Genomic DNA, 17,963 nt, shown 5'->3' on the forward strand with positions numbered 1-17,963 from the left:
TGGAATCCATCAGTGGCCTAGCGTACCAGCCCACGGCCCATTCTCAAAGCCACGTACCGTAGTTATTGCTGCCCTCGTAAAATAATCTGGGCTGGAAAACGCGTGCAAACTCTGGCCTGGCAATCCTGGTTAACAGGGGAACTGGTGTGCCCGTATGTAAGATGAAATGTTTGAAATGAGTTGAAATGAGTTGAACATAGAATAGAAAGCAGGGCCTGAGGTCGACTGTTCGACTGTTGGAGATTTAAAGTGCTCTGCATGTTATCCACTGTTGGAGATTTAAAGCATCCTGACAGCTTTCCACTATTTAAGATATAAAGCATTCTGTAGGTTTTCCACCATTGGCGATTAAAAGCATTCTGCATGCTTTCAGTGGTTGGAGATGTTAACCAGGCTGCTTGCTTTGGCTGTTGACACAGAGTATGAAATGAGCAGATTGTTTATTACTTTTTTTTCTTTAAAGGTTGACCCTTTATAGCATCAGCCCAGTGCAATGATCCAGCAATAGTGTGATTTCCCCTAGTCGGGATCGGAAACTGACCATCTCTGGGGGCTAAGATCTGCTGGTTTTCAGAAGCGCTAATTACCCGGGAGAAAAGAAAACCAGGGCTGGATTTTGATTTGATGGATTTGGATTTAGATTGTGCTATTTGTGCTATTTGCTAACACAGATCATTTTCTGTTGACGTTCAGTAAAAAAATTGCGATGGATTGAAAACGTGCAGAGGATTGTACTCTTGACTGCCCATTGAAGCCCCATTCAGTGGTGTGGTGCTTGTGTGCAAGGCATGTAATATCGGGAAGAAACAACACCTCTCGCTGTCTTCCTCCGTCCCCTGCTCTGTGTGGAAGATGCCCTTGACCTACTTAGCTGTGATACAGTCGAGGGCTCAGTGGCATTAACACATGGCTCTAACACATAGCATATTTGCCTCTGCTGTATGTGTGTGTGTGTGTGAGTGGTAGGGGAGCAAAGTTTGCTGGACTTGGACTTGACTACTTATGCATTTTAGCTGCCTGATTTAATCATGCATGCGTTTTATTTTTTGCCAAAATGCAAAATAGTGCAGTATTTAAATGTAGCCCTGTGGTTAATAAAGCTGACTGGAAAACAGCAATAAAGCAGACATTTTCTCACTTTAGTATCTGCGCAAATGTGTCTGTTGTGGGTCTTTCACTGAACATAAATTTTCAGTCTGTATTTTTAAGTGTGTGTGTGTGAAGATTCATATGTATATATATGTGTGGCTGTGTATGTACCTAGGGACTCTATGTGCAGTGTTTTCCATTAGACTGTAGAATGCTGACCTGCATTGAGGGATTTCTGATCCCCAGTTCTGCCAATCCACTCACGTAGGGCCAGAGGTAGGAAGTCCTGGGGTCAGAAAATAGAAGTCCTGCCATGTGTTTCTTCCACCAATTAACTCAGCCAGCTGATTTCAGTAATTAGTTCTACCTCCTGGCTGACAAATTGCGCTGATTAGCAAATCAAGGTTGATTGAAACAAAATACGAGGGAGGTCCTTTTCTTACTGAACCTGGATTACCCACCTGTGGGTTGGGAGATTATTTCAGCTGTGCCCTGATTCTCCTGCGCTGAAGCCAACTGGACCTGGAGCGATCAGATACTGTAATATTAATGTGTGTGTAAAGCAGGGGTGCACAACTCCGGTCCTCATACTGGTTTTTGCTCCAACAAATTGCCTTGTTTTTCATTTACTGACAGCTCTATAAATGACCCTGGTTCAAACCTGTACTTGAACACAGTAAAGTCATTAGGATACACTGTCTGGTACTCATACACGTCAGATAAGATATGATTGAGTCAATTAAATAGTTAAGACCAGAAGTTGGCACAAAATCCTGAAACGGATCGGCCCTTGTTGTGCACCCCTGGTGTAAAGCATCTTCCTGAACAGATTCAGGGGAAAGCCTCAGTCCAGCCCCATTCCTGACCTCTGTCTCTGGATCTCTGTTCCTCCCCAGAACCACGCCCTCCCATTCCTAACTGACCAATCAATTGAACGGGTTTCCATTGGATGCTTTCCGAATACATTCCTGCAGACTAATTTTTGTTATTGCCAGTGTCAGTCAGCGTAAGCGAGAAACAGCCCCAGCATGCCTTGCAGGAGTTGGAACTTGGGCTTTGAGACCTGAGGGTTTTTGGGGTTGAATGGCAGGTTCCTGTTAAAAAGTAAAATAATATTTTAAAATATTCTCAAAAAGTAAAAATCAGCTGTGTGAAAGAGTTAAGCAAAGCTCAGAACCCAACGCTCATTCTTCGCTGCCGGTTCACCGGGTTTCTACGCATCTGTTCATTGTGCCAAACGCAGAGATTATCCTTGACAGTTGATTTCATTTCCTTTTACGCTCGTTCGTCAAGCCCATGGCTGTTAGTCCCAGTAGTGTTTGACATTGTGTGATCCTGTCTGTGTGAGAGAGAGATAAAAGCACTCTTTTTAAATGACATTTCTCTCTGTGAGTCCTCCGCGTTTCAGGCCTTTTGATCGGCCTCCTCTGATGTGCCTCAGGTTTGATGGAGAAACGGAATCGGAGCGTTGTCAAGTTTTTTTTTAAAACAACTAGACTAAAGCGTAATTATGCACTGCATATGCCTAATTCTGTGAAAGGTGCCTTACTGCTTTTATGTTTTTATGAAATATATGTATATATTTAAATAATTTTAAATATATATATTTCTCAACCAGTTTGACAGTCGAGGGATGAATAAAGAGAAAGAGCCTTCCTTCTCTGGAATTGTAAATGTTGAGGTTGAAACCACTATGTGGCTGTAAACATCACAAGTTAGAAGGAACTCATGATTTAAAAACACCATTCTGTTGACAGACCGTGTGATGTAGGAGAATTGCACATCGTGGAAACCCCTCACACACAAGCTGGGATCTGAAAGAAGAATTACTCAACATTTAGATCAAACTAGGAATTTAAGATAACTAGCTAAAGAAGATAAAATGGTGAAATATACAAAAAATGACAACGTGCAGAAAATATCAGTTATCAGTGCTTTTATACACAACTGTGCTGTTTGATTTATGTATTCTGAGAATATATCGGACAATAATACCTATTAATTCAACAACCTGTATCTGAAATTGGATATATGAATCCAATATGCATTCTTCATTTCCAGTTCTAATACATCCATATCCTGTGCATATTACATTTCTTTGTATATGTATGGACCTGATGGTGGTTTAATGGAGTAAAGTAAAAAGCCAGGAATAACTGCATTTTGAGTGGACAGAAAGCTGGTGCTCTGAGACGTGACCGCGGTCGACGCTTGTGCGCTTGCATAATGTTGATCCACGTCTTGCGACATGGCGACCGGCCGTCAGCGGGGCTGCGGTTGGTCAGGATGGAACACACCAGAACAGACCAGGTCAGGACAATCCCAGCATGCTGTGCAAACACCGGGAACAAACAGGTACGCACTGAACACGAGGATTCGTTTAGCGGGACTGCTCCAGTTGAAAAAATAAAGAAAGAAAATTCAGCAGTTTGAAAGAGTTAGAAAACTGGTGAGGTGTAAAATTGTAAGTACTCTCTGCTGGCCAGGATGATGGCTGGGGTTCTTTATGTGTGTTCACTGTGCTCAAATTTAAGGACAAAGCCTAGCACTGTGCCAGCCTGAAATAGGTTCAGCCAGTGGGTTTTAACTACTCCTTTCACCCGCACGCATACACACACATAAAAAACACACACATACACGAACATGCGCACACAATATACACCCACCCACCCGCACACACTACACACAAGCCCCTACTCAAACACACACCTTGTACAGGGGGTCATTGTTTGGCAGGTGGTCGCACCTGTATTTATGTCTACAGTGTACACACTTGGCACATTCCACACACGCAGTGTTTGACAGGTGAGGGGTTGCAGTGCAGGTGCACAGGACACCGTACACACGGGAGGCTGCAATGGTAAATAAGTCTTTGGTAATGTGCGTACGGGAGTTGCCATCTCAGCTGATTTACTGTTTAGACAGAACAGTCCTATACAGTCCAACCCATGCAGTTCTAACAGTGACGAACACACTGTTCAGCAAAATTGCAGTTCTTTTGGGAAATGTGATCAACCACATTGGTCAGAAAATAGTGAACTTACAGAATTTACAATTTGATCTTGCTCGTTGGCTGTCTGCGATCAGTGGGGTTACTGGATATCTCATGACCGTGGTCGTCATGGGGAACCTTTCCTGTCTCGCGGGACTGGTGTTGGGAATAGGGCAAGCCCTGCCTAAGGGTCAGTCTGGGGACACAAACACCAAGGTTGGTAGGGCTCAGCACGGACTGCAGTGTCCTGGAGTCCAGGGACAGTGTTATATTCACTGGGAACCTTTGACTATTGACATCTACACTGTGGGAGACAGAAAGCCTGGAGGCATGTGGTTGATAACCTGTCTGTTTCAACTGTGGTTGAAAGTCTGTGCTGTGCTGGGTGTGGTCATTTTCTTTCGAGGATGTCTCCTCCCAACGGCTTCTGTTGTGTCAAGAAGTGGGGGGTCGTGTCGCGTTGAGAGCCACGTGAGGGAAAATGGCCGTTCGCTTTTGCAGATGGAGGCTCAGTTTGACCTGTGGGCATTAGCAGTAAGGCGTATGGGACAATCGCGCAGAGAAAGTCGATCCCTCACAGGGAATACAATACTCGGTCAATGGAGAGGGAATTCTTCTGCTTGGCAGGTGGAGGTGGTGAATGGCGGGGTCACCTTGGGTGCTGTCCCATTGTACAAAACTGTATACTCACTCTAACACAGTATACCTCTGTGCTTATGAACCTATTTGAAATCACTGGCAGGCTTGTGAAGAGGTGATGTTTCGGACATGGAAAACTACACAGGGAAAAAAATCTGTGTAGCTTTCAGTGTTCAAAGTTTTCTTTTTTTAAATGTTCTTTACCTCCAGCCGTGGTCTCGCTTGCTTTTGAAATGGATTTGTTTTCGCCATAGGAGCTGCCGTGTAAAACATTTTGGCCGATAAACCATCAACAGTGCATATTTGAGGCTCTCCTTTCTCATATGTAGGAGTATTATATCTAGGTAAATATACATCCCAAATATTAACTGTCATTAAGGTATTTGTTGTGTTGTTTGGCTGTCTTTAAGCCTGCTCTATCTCAAGGTCCTGCTGCCCTGTTTAGGTTCAGCCCTGACTCCGGTCACTCTCACTGGTATTCAGCCTGGGCCTCTGTTTGGGGTGGGTGGTGGTGCGGGTGGGCGGTGGAATTCTGGGCACAACAATGCTCTGGTCCCTGTCACGGGCGTGTCCTTGGTGTCGCTTGAAGGAAATTGAGTGCTTGTCCTTCCTCTGTCTGTCATATTATTTCTGCTGATGTCAGCTTGTGTTCAGCTGAGTCGAGTTCCCTGCTTGCTTACTGCTTACATCAACACAGGGTGGCCTGTAGCGTAGTGGTTTAGGTAAATGACTGGGACACACAAGGTCGGTGGTTCTAATCCTGGTGTAGCCACAATAAGATCCGCACAGCTGTTGGGCCCTTGAGCAAGGCCCTTAACCCTGAATTGCTCCAGGGGAGGATTGTCTCCTGCTTAGTCTAATCAACTGTACATCGCTCTGGGTAAGAGCGTCTGCCAAATGTCAATAATGTAATGTAATGTAACACACACACACCCACACACAGACACATGCACGCACACACACAAACAAACTGGCCTAGCCACTTTTTTCGATGTATTATAATTATTTTGTAGCCCCTCCCTCAGATGGGACCTGAAATTCTAGTCTGAGGCACATTATAGGCCCATAAATCTTTCCCTCCGGCTGTCAGAAGCCAACAGACCAGAGACATTCTTTTCTGTGCCGAGTATGAAGGGCATGTTGTTGTTGTTGCTCCAAGTTGCTGAAGGCCAAATGGCTTTTAGGACTTGGTGTCAAGAACCCGCATTTCCCCTCTCTCCTCTTATGGTCCACGGAGTTTAGTTTCATTATCATCACACGCATCCTCATCATCATTATGCAACACAAAAAAGAGGATCTCCATTTTATGTGAGGCTGTTGAATGCGCTTGAGCCATTACGTTTGAGCCGTAATGGAAGGAGGTGACCTCACACAGGCCTGGGGCTATGTCGTAATAGCGTTTGCGTAACTTGTGTTATTTGTGCAGCGCGTGACTTTATTTTTAGAACCACAGTGTTTCCAGAGACATTGTGCATCTGGGGAAATGTCCCCATGGCTAGGAGTGTCCTGTCACTGGGCTTGGTTATGCTGATGTCACAGAGGGATTGGGGTGTTGTGTGACAGTATGTGTGTGTGTGTGTATGTGTTTCTGGTTTCTATTTGGTTGTGTGGCACAGGCTGCTCCTTATTGGCTGCCGGCATGCTAATGTCTTCTGCCCAACCCTCTTCTGAACCCTCTTCTGAAGCTATGAGTTGTGGGTGGGGGAGGCCCTTGGGAGGGAGCAACACTGGTGATCGATGCCCCGAATGGAGTCAGCCAACTCCCAGGGCCAGAGTGACACTGTCCATAGGACTGCTGACTCTCTCTCCTCTTCCCACATGCACACACACACACACACACGCACGCACGCATGCATGCACGCACAAACACACACATACTGTACACACATATGCATGCATGTGCACACACACACACACATACACACATTGGCACATTCTCAGCCACACAATGCTCTCTCTCTCTCTCTCTCTCTCCCTCTATCTCCCTCTCTCTCTCTCTCTCCCTCTATCTCCCTTTCTCTCTCTCTCCTCGCATTCTCCCACGTGTTTTCCCCTGCTCCATCATCTCTCTGTTGCTCATGTCTGAGATGAACAGCAATGGCCAAGCTGACAGTCCCTTGAGTCCCCAGGGCATGTGTGTGTGTGTGTGTGTAGGTGCTCAGAAGATGCACTGTAGCAGAGGAAGGTTGGGAGCGGGTGTTGAGTCAGTAATGCCTGATTTGGTGCATTCACTGTCAGAAGCAATCATACTGGGATTGCAGAAACCTGCAGTATTCTGCAGAGTTGAAGCACAAGAAGTGTCTCCTATTGTGAGGAGGCTAGATGACATTTTAAATAATATTACAGGAACTGCATCTACAATAGTCCAGTAAAGAACGGTTAATGTAGGTGGTGCAGTACAATATAGTGTAATTTAGGAGGAACAACTAAGAGGAAGCCTATCTAATAGTACATTTCTGAAAGAAATGTTTCATTTTTGGTACTGTTTTTCACATATTTTTCTCTCAATTTAAAATGCCCAATCATATTCACCAGCCAACAGCGGTGGAGAGTCCAGGGGTCAGAAAGTGAAAATCCTGCCATGGGCTTCTTCCACCCATGAACTCGGTCAGCTCATTTCACTAATTAGTTCTCCTGGCTGATGAATTGTGCTAATTAGCAAATCCAGGTAATTGGAACAAAATACCGGGGAAGATTTTTCCTTTGCTTTACTTTTACTTATCTGCCAGACATGAGGTGCATTCCTATCCTCAGAAAGATTTTCTCCTTTCCTCGTACTTCTGGATAGAAGATGAGGTGTCAGTGGAGGGATGGCGCATGTATTCTGGAGTATTGGAATGCACCCAGGGTGAATTTCTGCAGCCTGTGCAGTCAATGCAGGGAAACTGAGGCATGTGATGCAGTCCACAAGATGAACTTGCGCAGACATTACACAGACAAGTAGGAGGAAGGAGCTTCACGTGTGTCTTGAGCAAGCAGATCGTGGCCAGCCGGTTGACCGGCTGGGGTTGCCAGAGAGCGATGACATGCAATTTCCCCTGGCAATCCCCTTGGCTATAGAGCCAATTATACACAGTCTGGATTCGGTACCAGAGTGTGGGACCCCATCGCTCCCTGGAACGGTACCGTAACAGGATTAGTCACACAGCAGCCAAAGGGGCTGTGTTTTGTTTCTTTCCCAATTTGGATTGTCCAGTAGTATTTGTTGGCCTGTGTTGTCACTGCACTGTCCTCTGTCTGTACAGAGGAGTGCAGACGGGCGTGTTCATTGTAGACCTGGGTCAAATAATGTAATTTTTTTGGATTCAAATACTTTTCTGTGCTTGATTGATCTATTGACCGTGCCTGGTGCAATTGAGTCAACCAAGAGGAGCAGAAGGCAGGGTGGACTGACAAACTCAGTAAAGCACAGAAAGGTTGTTGAATTAAAAACGATGACATTATTTGACCCAGGTCTGGTACATTGTGTAACAGTAATGTTGAGTGTGAATAAACAGTACAGGACTATGGGTGTATGGCAGTTTTGAGGCGATTTTATAATGAAATTCAAGCAGTGCATGTATACAATACACATTATACATTGCACAATATACCCTGGGTGACCACTTTATTAGGATTACACCAGCTTGTTAATGCAAATATTTAATCAGCCAATCATGTGGCAGCAACTAAATGCAAACACTTAAATTAAAAATAAATAAGTCTAATTATAATATACCTGAGTTTACATTTAATACATCAGATCACCATTGCCACAATACACAGCTATTACAGTGGCAAACTCATTGATACGTTGAATTATACAACCAAAAATAGCTTACATTTGAGAACAGAGGAGATATTTCGGTGACTGAAAAACCCAAATCAAAGGACACGGCCCTCCACTCCTCCACCACGATTACTGGATGTTTAAAAGAAATTAATAAAAATATCACATAAAACCAATTATAGAACAAATGTATTAACTTACAGCCACCCTAAATAAGTGCATTTTCAGCTGCGTTTTAAACCTGTTAACTGGCAGTGCAAATCTGGTATGTTCTGGAATATTCCACGTTCAGCCTGTAAATGTTGCTTGGCTGCAGCAGGGAGATCTAACAGCAGGTTTGGCTGGATAACAGAGCCACTCGGCCCTCCACTACTGCGTGTACTGTAATTATTGTTTTAGTGCATCTCTGGCGCAGACAGTCGGTGATGTGTGTGGTTTCACCCCGTGTCATTTGCACCGCGACAGTCTCGACATGTGCTCTCCTCTCGAGGGTGCGGTGTCATCTACCGTAATGACCACTTCCCCATCACCCCTCCGCCCTCCATCCCCCGAGACTTCCCGGTCTTCTGTCACACTGGAGAAATCCCGTGCTTCAAACTGCCCCATTTTGCTGGCTGTATAATCCATGCACCTTGTTCTCAAGGCCTTAATCGGCTGAGGAATCCACAAATACCTGTGGCCCTCCAGGATGCTCCAGGAGTCTGACTCCCCTGAACTATGTGTACACTTGTGATGTGTATTTTGTGATGAAATTAAATCCAATTAAAATTTAATTCAAAGTAGCTTTTGCTTTAAAAATGCCTGAAGAAATGGCTTTTATGTGAAGGAGGTGGGAACAGTATTATTGTCTCAGGCTCTGTTTTATTATGTTTAGGCCTGGTAAACCCCAAGTGCCTTCCCACACAGTTTATCATGGCATTTTCTGGTGTTTCAAATCCACAAAATATGACACATTTTACGGCGACAACATTCGCTTAGGTACTGTAAATCAAGCTCTTGTTTTACATACTATAATGCTGACTGGTTAGCTGTGCTATGTACTGGCTTCCTCTCTCAGTTAGCCATCTTGTTAATAAGTTAGTATGAGGATATACAATTAAACCTGACACAAATTATCTAGCTTATCATTGCAAAAAAGTCTGTCTTAATAAGTCTTGCAATGAGACTTAAAATCTTGCTTGTTTTAAGTTACTGTTTGCCTGACAAGTTAAATGTTCTTACCTCATTGGCAAATCTTGAAATGAGTCAAACTATCTCAAAATAATAACAGAAATAAGACTTATAAAATATAAGACTTAAATACTTGTTGAGACTGACTTATTTTTATTTATTTTTTTTGCAGTGTGTACATAATGTGTAATGTATAGAGAAAGACCATAAAGAACAATAAATAACCTCCATGATACCTTCAGGGACGTTCAGTGCTAAATGACCCTGGGTGTACTCTTCATTTGGCCAGGCAGCAGTGGGTGAGACTTACCGTAATGTTATCGTGGTCTCTGCCTGCTGTCTCTCTCCTGGCCAATCACGGTGTGCTCAGCAACAGAGACATAGGGAAATGCCAACCTGTCCTCGCTGAGCAATCCCTGTGAGGCAGGGATTATGTGCTGGCTGGCTTGTTGTAAAGAAGCCTGTGTGTATATATGTCTGGTGGAGGGCTACTCTGGCTATGAAGGGGATGCACTTGGATGTGTGTGTGTTTGTACGTGACTGGGGGAGGGAGTACTCTAGCTGAAGGGGATGAATTGGGATGTGTGTGTGTGTGTTTGTGGGATGGCTGGAGAGATGGAGGGGGGTATTGGCAAGAAGTTGTGTATCAACTGGCTGGTTTTAGCGGTAGGAGTGGCAAGTGTGCGTCTCTGTTTGTGTATATGCAGGGGAGTTGGGTGGGAGTTGGATTCCAGGCATTTCCCTGGAGAGTTACCAGTACTGCCAGCCCAGATCTTTTCCCTACCCTACATACCCCTGCCCCCCTGCCCCCTTCCTTCAGCAAGAGCACGGGGACAGCCCCTCATGACCATGTGCATTTGTCTGGCACAAACCTCTTGAGATATCCTTTTTTTTTTTTTATAAAAGGGAGTTGAATGTGTTAAGTGTTCTGTTAAATGCAGTGTTGAACATTCAGTTGCACTCTGAGGCAGCCCAAAGGAACACCTTTATCTTTTGTCCTTAATTTGTGAGAACAGGTCTTTTTTCCCATTGTAAAGACTGTTAATATTTAAGCACCTCTCTGGAGCAGTCTGAAAAAAGGGGGGGTGGAGAGGTGGTGGGGAGAGGTGAGATGCAGGCAAATATGCCTCTTAAGAGCGTATGTTTGGTGGGGGTGAGGTTGGTGTTTGCTCTTTGTTCTCTCATTTTTTCATATTTGCAGGCATAGTTCGCTTTCTTCTCCTGGGGATGGAGCTATGGGGCAATGGCAGGGGTGTGGAGAACGATCATAAAAATACAATACCACAACAGCTCATGTTTAGTGTAATTGCCACAGTATAATGGGAGTTATCATACAATGGCAGGAATGTAGTATGTTCATAGGATATGCGATGCCATGAATACATGATACAATACTAGGGGTGTGGTATAGCAGCAGCAAATGATATAATGGTATGACGTAGTGGCAGGAGGATGGTATAATAGTAGTGAGTGATATAGTGATATGATGTAGTGGCAGGGGTATGGTGCATTGGTAGGGTGGGGTATGGTGGTGTAGTGATGGTGCGGCTAAGTGGCTTTGACTGGCGATCTTTGTGATCTTTCACACGCGAGGTGCTGAATCAGGAGCGGATGCCTGTGGGGAGGTGAAACCAGAGCAGCTGCTGTGCCAGTTCAGCCCATGACCTCCAGAGCGAGGAGAGGGAGAGATGCAGAAAGAGAGGGAAATAAAAGGAGGAAGATATAGATAGAAAGAGAGAGAGGGGGGGAGAAAGCGATGAGGAGAGGGAAAAATGGATAGAAAGGCAAAAGGAGAGTGGGAGGGAGACAGAAAGAAAAGGAGAGTGGGAGGGAAAGGGGGATAGAGTGAGAGAGGGGGGATAGAGAGAGAGCAAGAGAAAGAAAGTGAGAGAGCGAGATTGAGTGAGAGAGAGCGAAAGAAAGCGAGTGTGAGAGAGAAAGAGAGAGAGGGGGGATAGAGGAAAATCAAGTGAGAGTGAGAGAAAGCAAGTGTGAGAGAGAGCAAGATTGAGAGAGAGAGAGAGAGAGAGAGAGAGAGAGAGAGAGAGAGAGAGAGAGAGAGAGAGAGAGAGAGAGAGAGAGAGAGAGAGAGAGAGAGAGAGAGAGAGAGAGAGAGAGAGAGAGAGAGAGAGAGAGAGAGAGAGAGAGAGAGAGAGATGAGTCAGCAGGTTTCCTGGGAGGCTTTAATAGTTGCTCATTCTCACCACCCTCGTGTGAGGCGGCCGGGGAAGCAGCCAGCTCCTGATAATGAGATAACTTTTATGTTGCGCTCCCATTGATTTATCATCCCAGGACGCTCGGTTATTACCCCTGCCGCAGACAGACCGCTTCCCTTCAGAACTCATTTAGCGTTGCGCTTTAAACAAGAGAAACTGGCTACCCTCCTCTCGGCCAATGGGAACGAGAAACGGACGCGTAACATCAGGGAGAGGGGCGTGGTCTGCTGACGCCCGGGGGCTTCGAGTGTTCTGTCGAGGGAAATGGGCACGTGCGGTTAATTAGCCAATGGAAAGCAGTGGGCAGCGGAAAGATGCTTTGGTTCGGCGATCGTTAAAGCGTTGCGTTGTAAATCGTATTCTTGGCACGCCCGTCCTTCATTGCGGCGCGGTTTCACACGTTGCGTGAGTGATGTCATTAAGCACATCCGCGCGAAGGATGGTCGAAGTGTAGGCAAGGCCACTGGGGTGGATATGCATGCGCATGAACACCCGCCCACGCACACACTCACATAAATATGAACACATGCAGTACGTGTGTACACAAATTTACATGTGCATGCAAACGCATGGACGCACATGTATGTACATGCATGCGTGTGCTGACATGCATCCTTGTGTTTGTGCACTGAAAAGAAATACAAATAAGTGCCTCTACATTTCTTGAGTATTTTGGTCTTATATTTAGGTTTACAATCTTACTTATATTACTTTTTTGCAAAAAGAGACATAAATATTGCCAATGAGGTGAGACAGTTTTACTCATTTAAAGATTTGCCAGTAGGGTAAGAAAGTTTCACTTGTCAAGCAAACAATAACATAAAACAAATTAATATGTTCTCTACCTGAGAGCAAAAAATAGGATTATGGGCTGGTTTCACCGGCATAGATTAAGCCTGTAGCCCTAGACTAAATTGTTGAATGTTGAATGGCCCCATAAGTCTCATTACAAGACTAAAAACTTGTGAAGACAGACTTTTTGCTGTGTGAAGAAACTTTCTGCTTATGTGCAGAACAGAGCACTGCAAAAGCCAAAAAAATAACAAGTACTTTAGTCTTATATTGAGACTGAAAATCTTATTTTACTTTTTTACTAAAAAGGACAAAAATATTGCCAATTAGTTTGACTCATCTCAAGACTTCAAGCAAACATTAACTTAGAACAAGCCAATATTTTCTACTTGAAAGAAAAAAAAGATCTTACAAGACTAAAATGAGCCTGGGGGCTGAATGTCCTGCTGTTCTCTGCCGTTTCAGGGTTGCTGGGATGTCGGCGTTTCGGGGGGACCACTCTGAACTACAGCACCCTGCTGCTGGAGGAGGGCTCGGCCGTGCTGTACGTGGGTGCCAGGGGTGCAGTCTTCGCCTTGGACGCCAGCGACATCGCTGCCCCCGGCAACAACCTGACCGTGAGTTCACTGAACTCGCCTGGAGTGAGGCCGTTTCCAGCTCGCAGCGGTTCAGACGAAGGTCCGACGCAGTTTGCTGCGGAACTTTCTGAACTGTTTACTCAAGGGGCTGCCAAGCCAGTGCTTTGTGGGAAGAAGAGAGAAGGGTTAGCAAGCAGGGCAAGAGGCTGTAGTTTCCCAGCATTGCAAAAAAGCAAAAAATAAGACAGTCTTAACAAGTAGTCTTATATTTAGACTTTTCTATTACTTTTTTTTGCTAAAAAACTGCCAATGGGGTCAGAAAGTTTGACTCATTTCAAGATTTGCTGATGGGATGAGAAAATTTTACTTGTCAAGCAAATAGTAACTTAAAAACAAGCTAATATCTTCTACTTGAGAGGAAAAAAATACGATCATATGTCTTATTACAAGACTTGTGTTAAGGCAGCCATTTTTTGCAGTGTGGTGTTAAATCCATCTTATTAATACTAGTTACCCAGCTATGAAATTACCAGCTACCCTCTGTTTCAAAGCATAGCTTGAGCTGGTCAAACCATGTTCAGTATGGAGCTGATCTGAGCTGGTCAACCAACTGCCAGCTTTTTCAAAGCTAGCCTGTTTTTTTCAGCAGGGTTTGACCCTGTCTGTTGCCCTTGACAACACTTCTTACTGCACTCTAGACTTAATGGGTAGTGGGTGGAGGGGGAGGTGCTTATTGTGGATGGTCATTAGCAGAAAGGTTATGAAAAGGCTGACTGGCACCTCCTGCTCTCTCTCCCTGCCGTTAATGGGTCTCCTTTGATGCTCTTTGCAGATTGAGTGGGAGGCATCAGCGGAGCAGAAGAGGCAATGCTTAAACAAAGGGAAGGACAATCAGGTACAGGGGCCTCCCAAGGATATTGTTCTTCACCCTCCTCCCTGTCATTTCCTGTCACACAGCACCCAATGACCACACCCTACCCACAATGCCCTGCACACAATGCCCCGCCATTACTGCAGTTGTATCGTAAGTTACCATGGAAGTACCTAGGTTCTATGCTCGCACCTCAGTTAATCTCACCATAGAAAGACTGTTTGTACTTTGATGGTACAGGTTGTAGTGGTACACAATATCGGATGTTTGCCCAATATCATAATTATCATATTTCTTAATTCTGGAAGTTTAACCACAGGGAAAAAGTACAGTACATGTCAATGTCAACTATGAGCATAGTGCATGCAAGTGACTGGAAGCAGGGGGTACATCCCCCCCCCCCCCACACACAAGAAACAATCTGTCATTTTTTGAGCGACAGAGCTATTAACCTCCCTGCTACAAAGTGAGTACCCCCCCATCCCCCATCTAAACTCCAGATTTTGAAAATTAGATTTAAGCATTGATGGAATTTGAGGATAAACCCCCGTGTTAAGTTTCAGCCACCTGACTCAAGCACTTTTTCGACTCAGAAGGGTACCTCCACAGATGCATGCCTCGTGGGCAGCTGAAAATATGCGCAGCTGCAAAAATGACGGAGCCTCGCTGATTATCTGTGTGGGTTTAATGACGGGCACGGATGGCTTCATCCAGTGTCTGTGCAGCAGGTTTTATCTCAAACTGTATCCCCAACGGCCTGTGTCTCACTCGAACAGACCCAGTGCTACAATCACATTCGATTCCTCCAGAGGTACAACGAGACGCACTTGTACGTCTGCGGAACGCACGCCTTCAGACCTCTCTGTGCCTACATAGTAAGACCTTTCACCGTTATATTTTGGATATATACACAATGCATTGCAAAAGTAATTTTTATGTTGCAAAAAGCAAATAAAACTGTATTACATTCAAATATGAAAAAGAAGAGTAAATAACTGAAAGTTATAAGCTTGGCTAGTGATATGAGTGTGTGTGTGTAAATATACTGTGTAATGAAATCTTAACCCCTTAAGTCTCACCAGCTGAGTTTCCATGTGTCCTTTTGCAGTCTCCAAATGTCATTTTTGGAAAACTGCCTAGACAAAGCTTAGAAAAAAAATGCAGAACGCATATTTTTGGTGACATTGTCATCAAATTTGAAAGGGAATTTGTCCAGAGTTTCGGCTGTGGCTCAATTGTGCTCCTAAGCACACCAGCCACAGCTACAATAATCTATATCCGGTCAGAAAAAAAAAATCTTTTACATTGTGTTTGAGCTTCATTAACATTGATTTAGTAATACTTAGAGTAATACTGGAAAACAAACCTTAAAGAGTTACCCTTCAGAAGACACTAGGATTATGCCTGTAGTCAAAAGGGTTCAAGAATAGTAGGCATTTTATTTTGGGTATGTCATTTTCATGCTTGTGTTAAGGATGATACTTTAGGGGTTAATATAATGACCATGCTATGAATGGCATTTTTTTCTGTAACCTCAGGCTTCATTTGCAATGATAATTTAAAGGCTGTGTTTCTTCATATCAGGAGGGTGGTGACTCAGAACTAAGCTTGTCCACTGAACTCCTCACTTCTCCTCTCCCCTCCCCAGGATGCAGAGCACTTCAGGTTCTCCTCTGCTTTTGAGGAGGGGCGGGAGAAGTGCCCCTATGACCCTGCCAAGGGTTTCACCGGGCTGCTTGTAGGTGGGTGCTGTGGCTGCAGCCTGTCCTATTTTCATGAGTGGCTCCTGCCTCTGGCAGTTAAAGCTAGGCCTGCTTTTGAAAGCCTCATTAAAAGGCTTTTTAAATGCCGACACACCGGTTATTATGACAGAGCACAGCTTAAACTGCTCTCAGCTTCACAAGGCTGTCGAGCGACTAAAGGCAATAAGTGGCCATCAATATAAAAATTTGGGTGCAAGGCTTTTCATTTTGAATGTGTGTACACACATGCTGTGAGATTGAGTGCGTGCATATGATATGTGTGTGTGTGCCTGTATAAGTCAGCATATATGCTTGAATGTGTGTGTGTGTATATGAGCACACGTGTATGCGTCACACAGACGGCTTGCAGAGTGCTGAGGACAGCACTTCTGCTGATATAATTAGGAAGTGGGTCAGTGAGATGATGCATTTAGATTTGTGTGTGTGTGTGTGTGTGTGTGTGTATTTCTGTGGCTGATATTTGGGTTACTCCGGTGTTGATGACATCACTGTGTCTGGACGCCTTAGCTTCACGCACAGACCACTTTGCTTCCAGATGGTGAGATGTACACAGCCTCGCAGTACGAGTTCCGCAGCTCCCCTGACATTCGACGCAACTTCCCGTACCCCATTTTGAAGACCGAGGAGGCGCCCACCCGCTGGTTGCATGGTGAGGACAGACCATGTCCATAGAGGGGTCTCAGTTGTGTTTTGGGATAGGGGGAAGTTGGTATGGGGAGTCTACTTCATAATTACATTACATTACATTACAAGGCATTTAGCAGACGCTCTTATCCAGAGCGATGTACAACGAAGTGCAGATCAAACACAAGTACAAATGTGAAGAGGACCTTAGAGGACAAATTATGTTATAAGACTTTGCTCATTCAGCTAATTGCTACTGCAGTGTAGAAAACCACATGCTCATACCTAACCGACTATAGCTTTAACAAGAACTAACACCCCACAATAGCCTGGTCATTGTACAGGTCCCAGATCCGTAGCAAAATAGTGAACTGCCAAAAGTGACGTCTTAACAAGCATTTTAGTCTTGTAATAAGACTTACGATTTTATTTTTTGAGTAGAAAATATTAGCTTGTTTTTAAGTAAATTGAGTTTTGTTATTCCATTGGCAAATCTTGAAATATACATTGTCTGTGATGTATGGTTACAGAGGCAGATTTTGTGGGGTCGGCGCTGGTGAGAGAGAGCATAAACAGCTCGATTGGCGACGATGACAAGCTCTACTTCTTCTTCACTGAGATGAGCCAGGAGTCGACGCCATACTTCAGCCAGACCAAGGTGGCTAGGGTGGCTCGGGTTTGCAAGGTAAACTTTACTTATTTACTCTACTGGCATACATTCATGCCAATAAATTATCTTTGAATTTAATTGTATTGTAAACATGCCGATGGAATGGAAAATTCCACACAGAGTCTCTTTACTTCCCTCGCTGAGCACTTTGTTAGGAACATTTTATTTTATTACACCTACTTATTCATGCAATTATCAAATCAGCCAATTGTATAGCAGTGTGCAGCAGTGCAATGCATACAATCATGTAGATACAGGTCAGGAACTTTAGCTAATGTTCACATGAACCATCAGATTGGGGAAAAAATGTAATCTCAGTGACTTTGACCATGGAATGATTGTTGGTGGTTTGAGTATCTCAGAAACTGCTGATCTCCTGGGATTTTCACACACACTAGTCTCTAGAGTTTGCAAAGAATGGTGCAAAAAAACAAAAAAATGCAGTGAGCAGGAGTTCTGCTGACAGTAACGCCTTGTTAATTAGAGATGTCAGAGGAGAATGGCCACACTGGTCAAAGCTGACAGGAAGGTGATAGTAACACAAATAACCACACATTACAACAGTGGTATGCAGAAGAGCATCTCTGAACACACTAACACATCGTAACTCCAAGTGGATAGGCTACTGCAGAAGTAGAAATCAAAAAAATAAGTCTAATAAATACCTAATAAAGTGCTCGGTCAGTGTATATGCAGTATATAAATATATAAATTGCTCACTGCCTGTATATATACTTATAATGCTTATGGCATACATTTGGTATTCATGGCAAAACGTTTCCTTACGAGA

The 17,963-nt window shown here is 44.3% G+C and overlaps 1 protein-coding gene across 1 annotated transcript in view; it reads left to right on the top strand.

Moving 5' to 3' along the window:
* Positions 1-17,963, top strand: part of sema4gb (sema domain, immunoglobulin domain (Ig), transmembrane domain (TM) and short cytoplasmic domain, (semaphorin) 4Gb) — a 52,490-nt gene that overhangs the window by 20,318 nt on the left and 14,209 nt on the right. The window contains exons 3-8 of the mRNA XM_061231198.1: positions 13,133-13,284; positions 14,078-14,140; positions 14,893-14,991; positions 15,765-15,858; positions 16,415-16,528; positions 17,034-17,188. Of these exons, the coding sequence (XP_061087182.1) occupies positions 13,133-13,284; positions 14,078-14,140; positions 14,893-14,991; positions 15,765-15,858; positions 16,415-16,528; positions 17,034-17,188 (677 nt within the window). The remainder of the gene's footprint in view (positions 1-13,132; positions 13,285-14,077; positions 14,141-14,892; positions 14,992-15,764; positions 15,859-16,414; positions 16,529-17,033; positions 17,189-17,963) is intronic.

This window comes from Conger conger, chromosome 2, assembly GCF_963514075.1.
Source record: "Conger conger chromosome 2, fConCon1.1, whole genome shotgun sequence".
NCBI classification, from domain to species: Eukaryota; Metazoa; Chordata; class Actinopteri; order Anguilliformes; family Congridae; genus Conger; species Conger conger.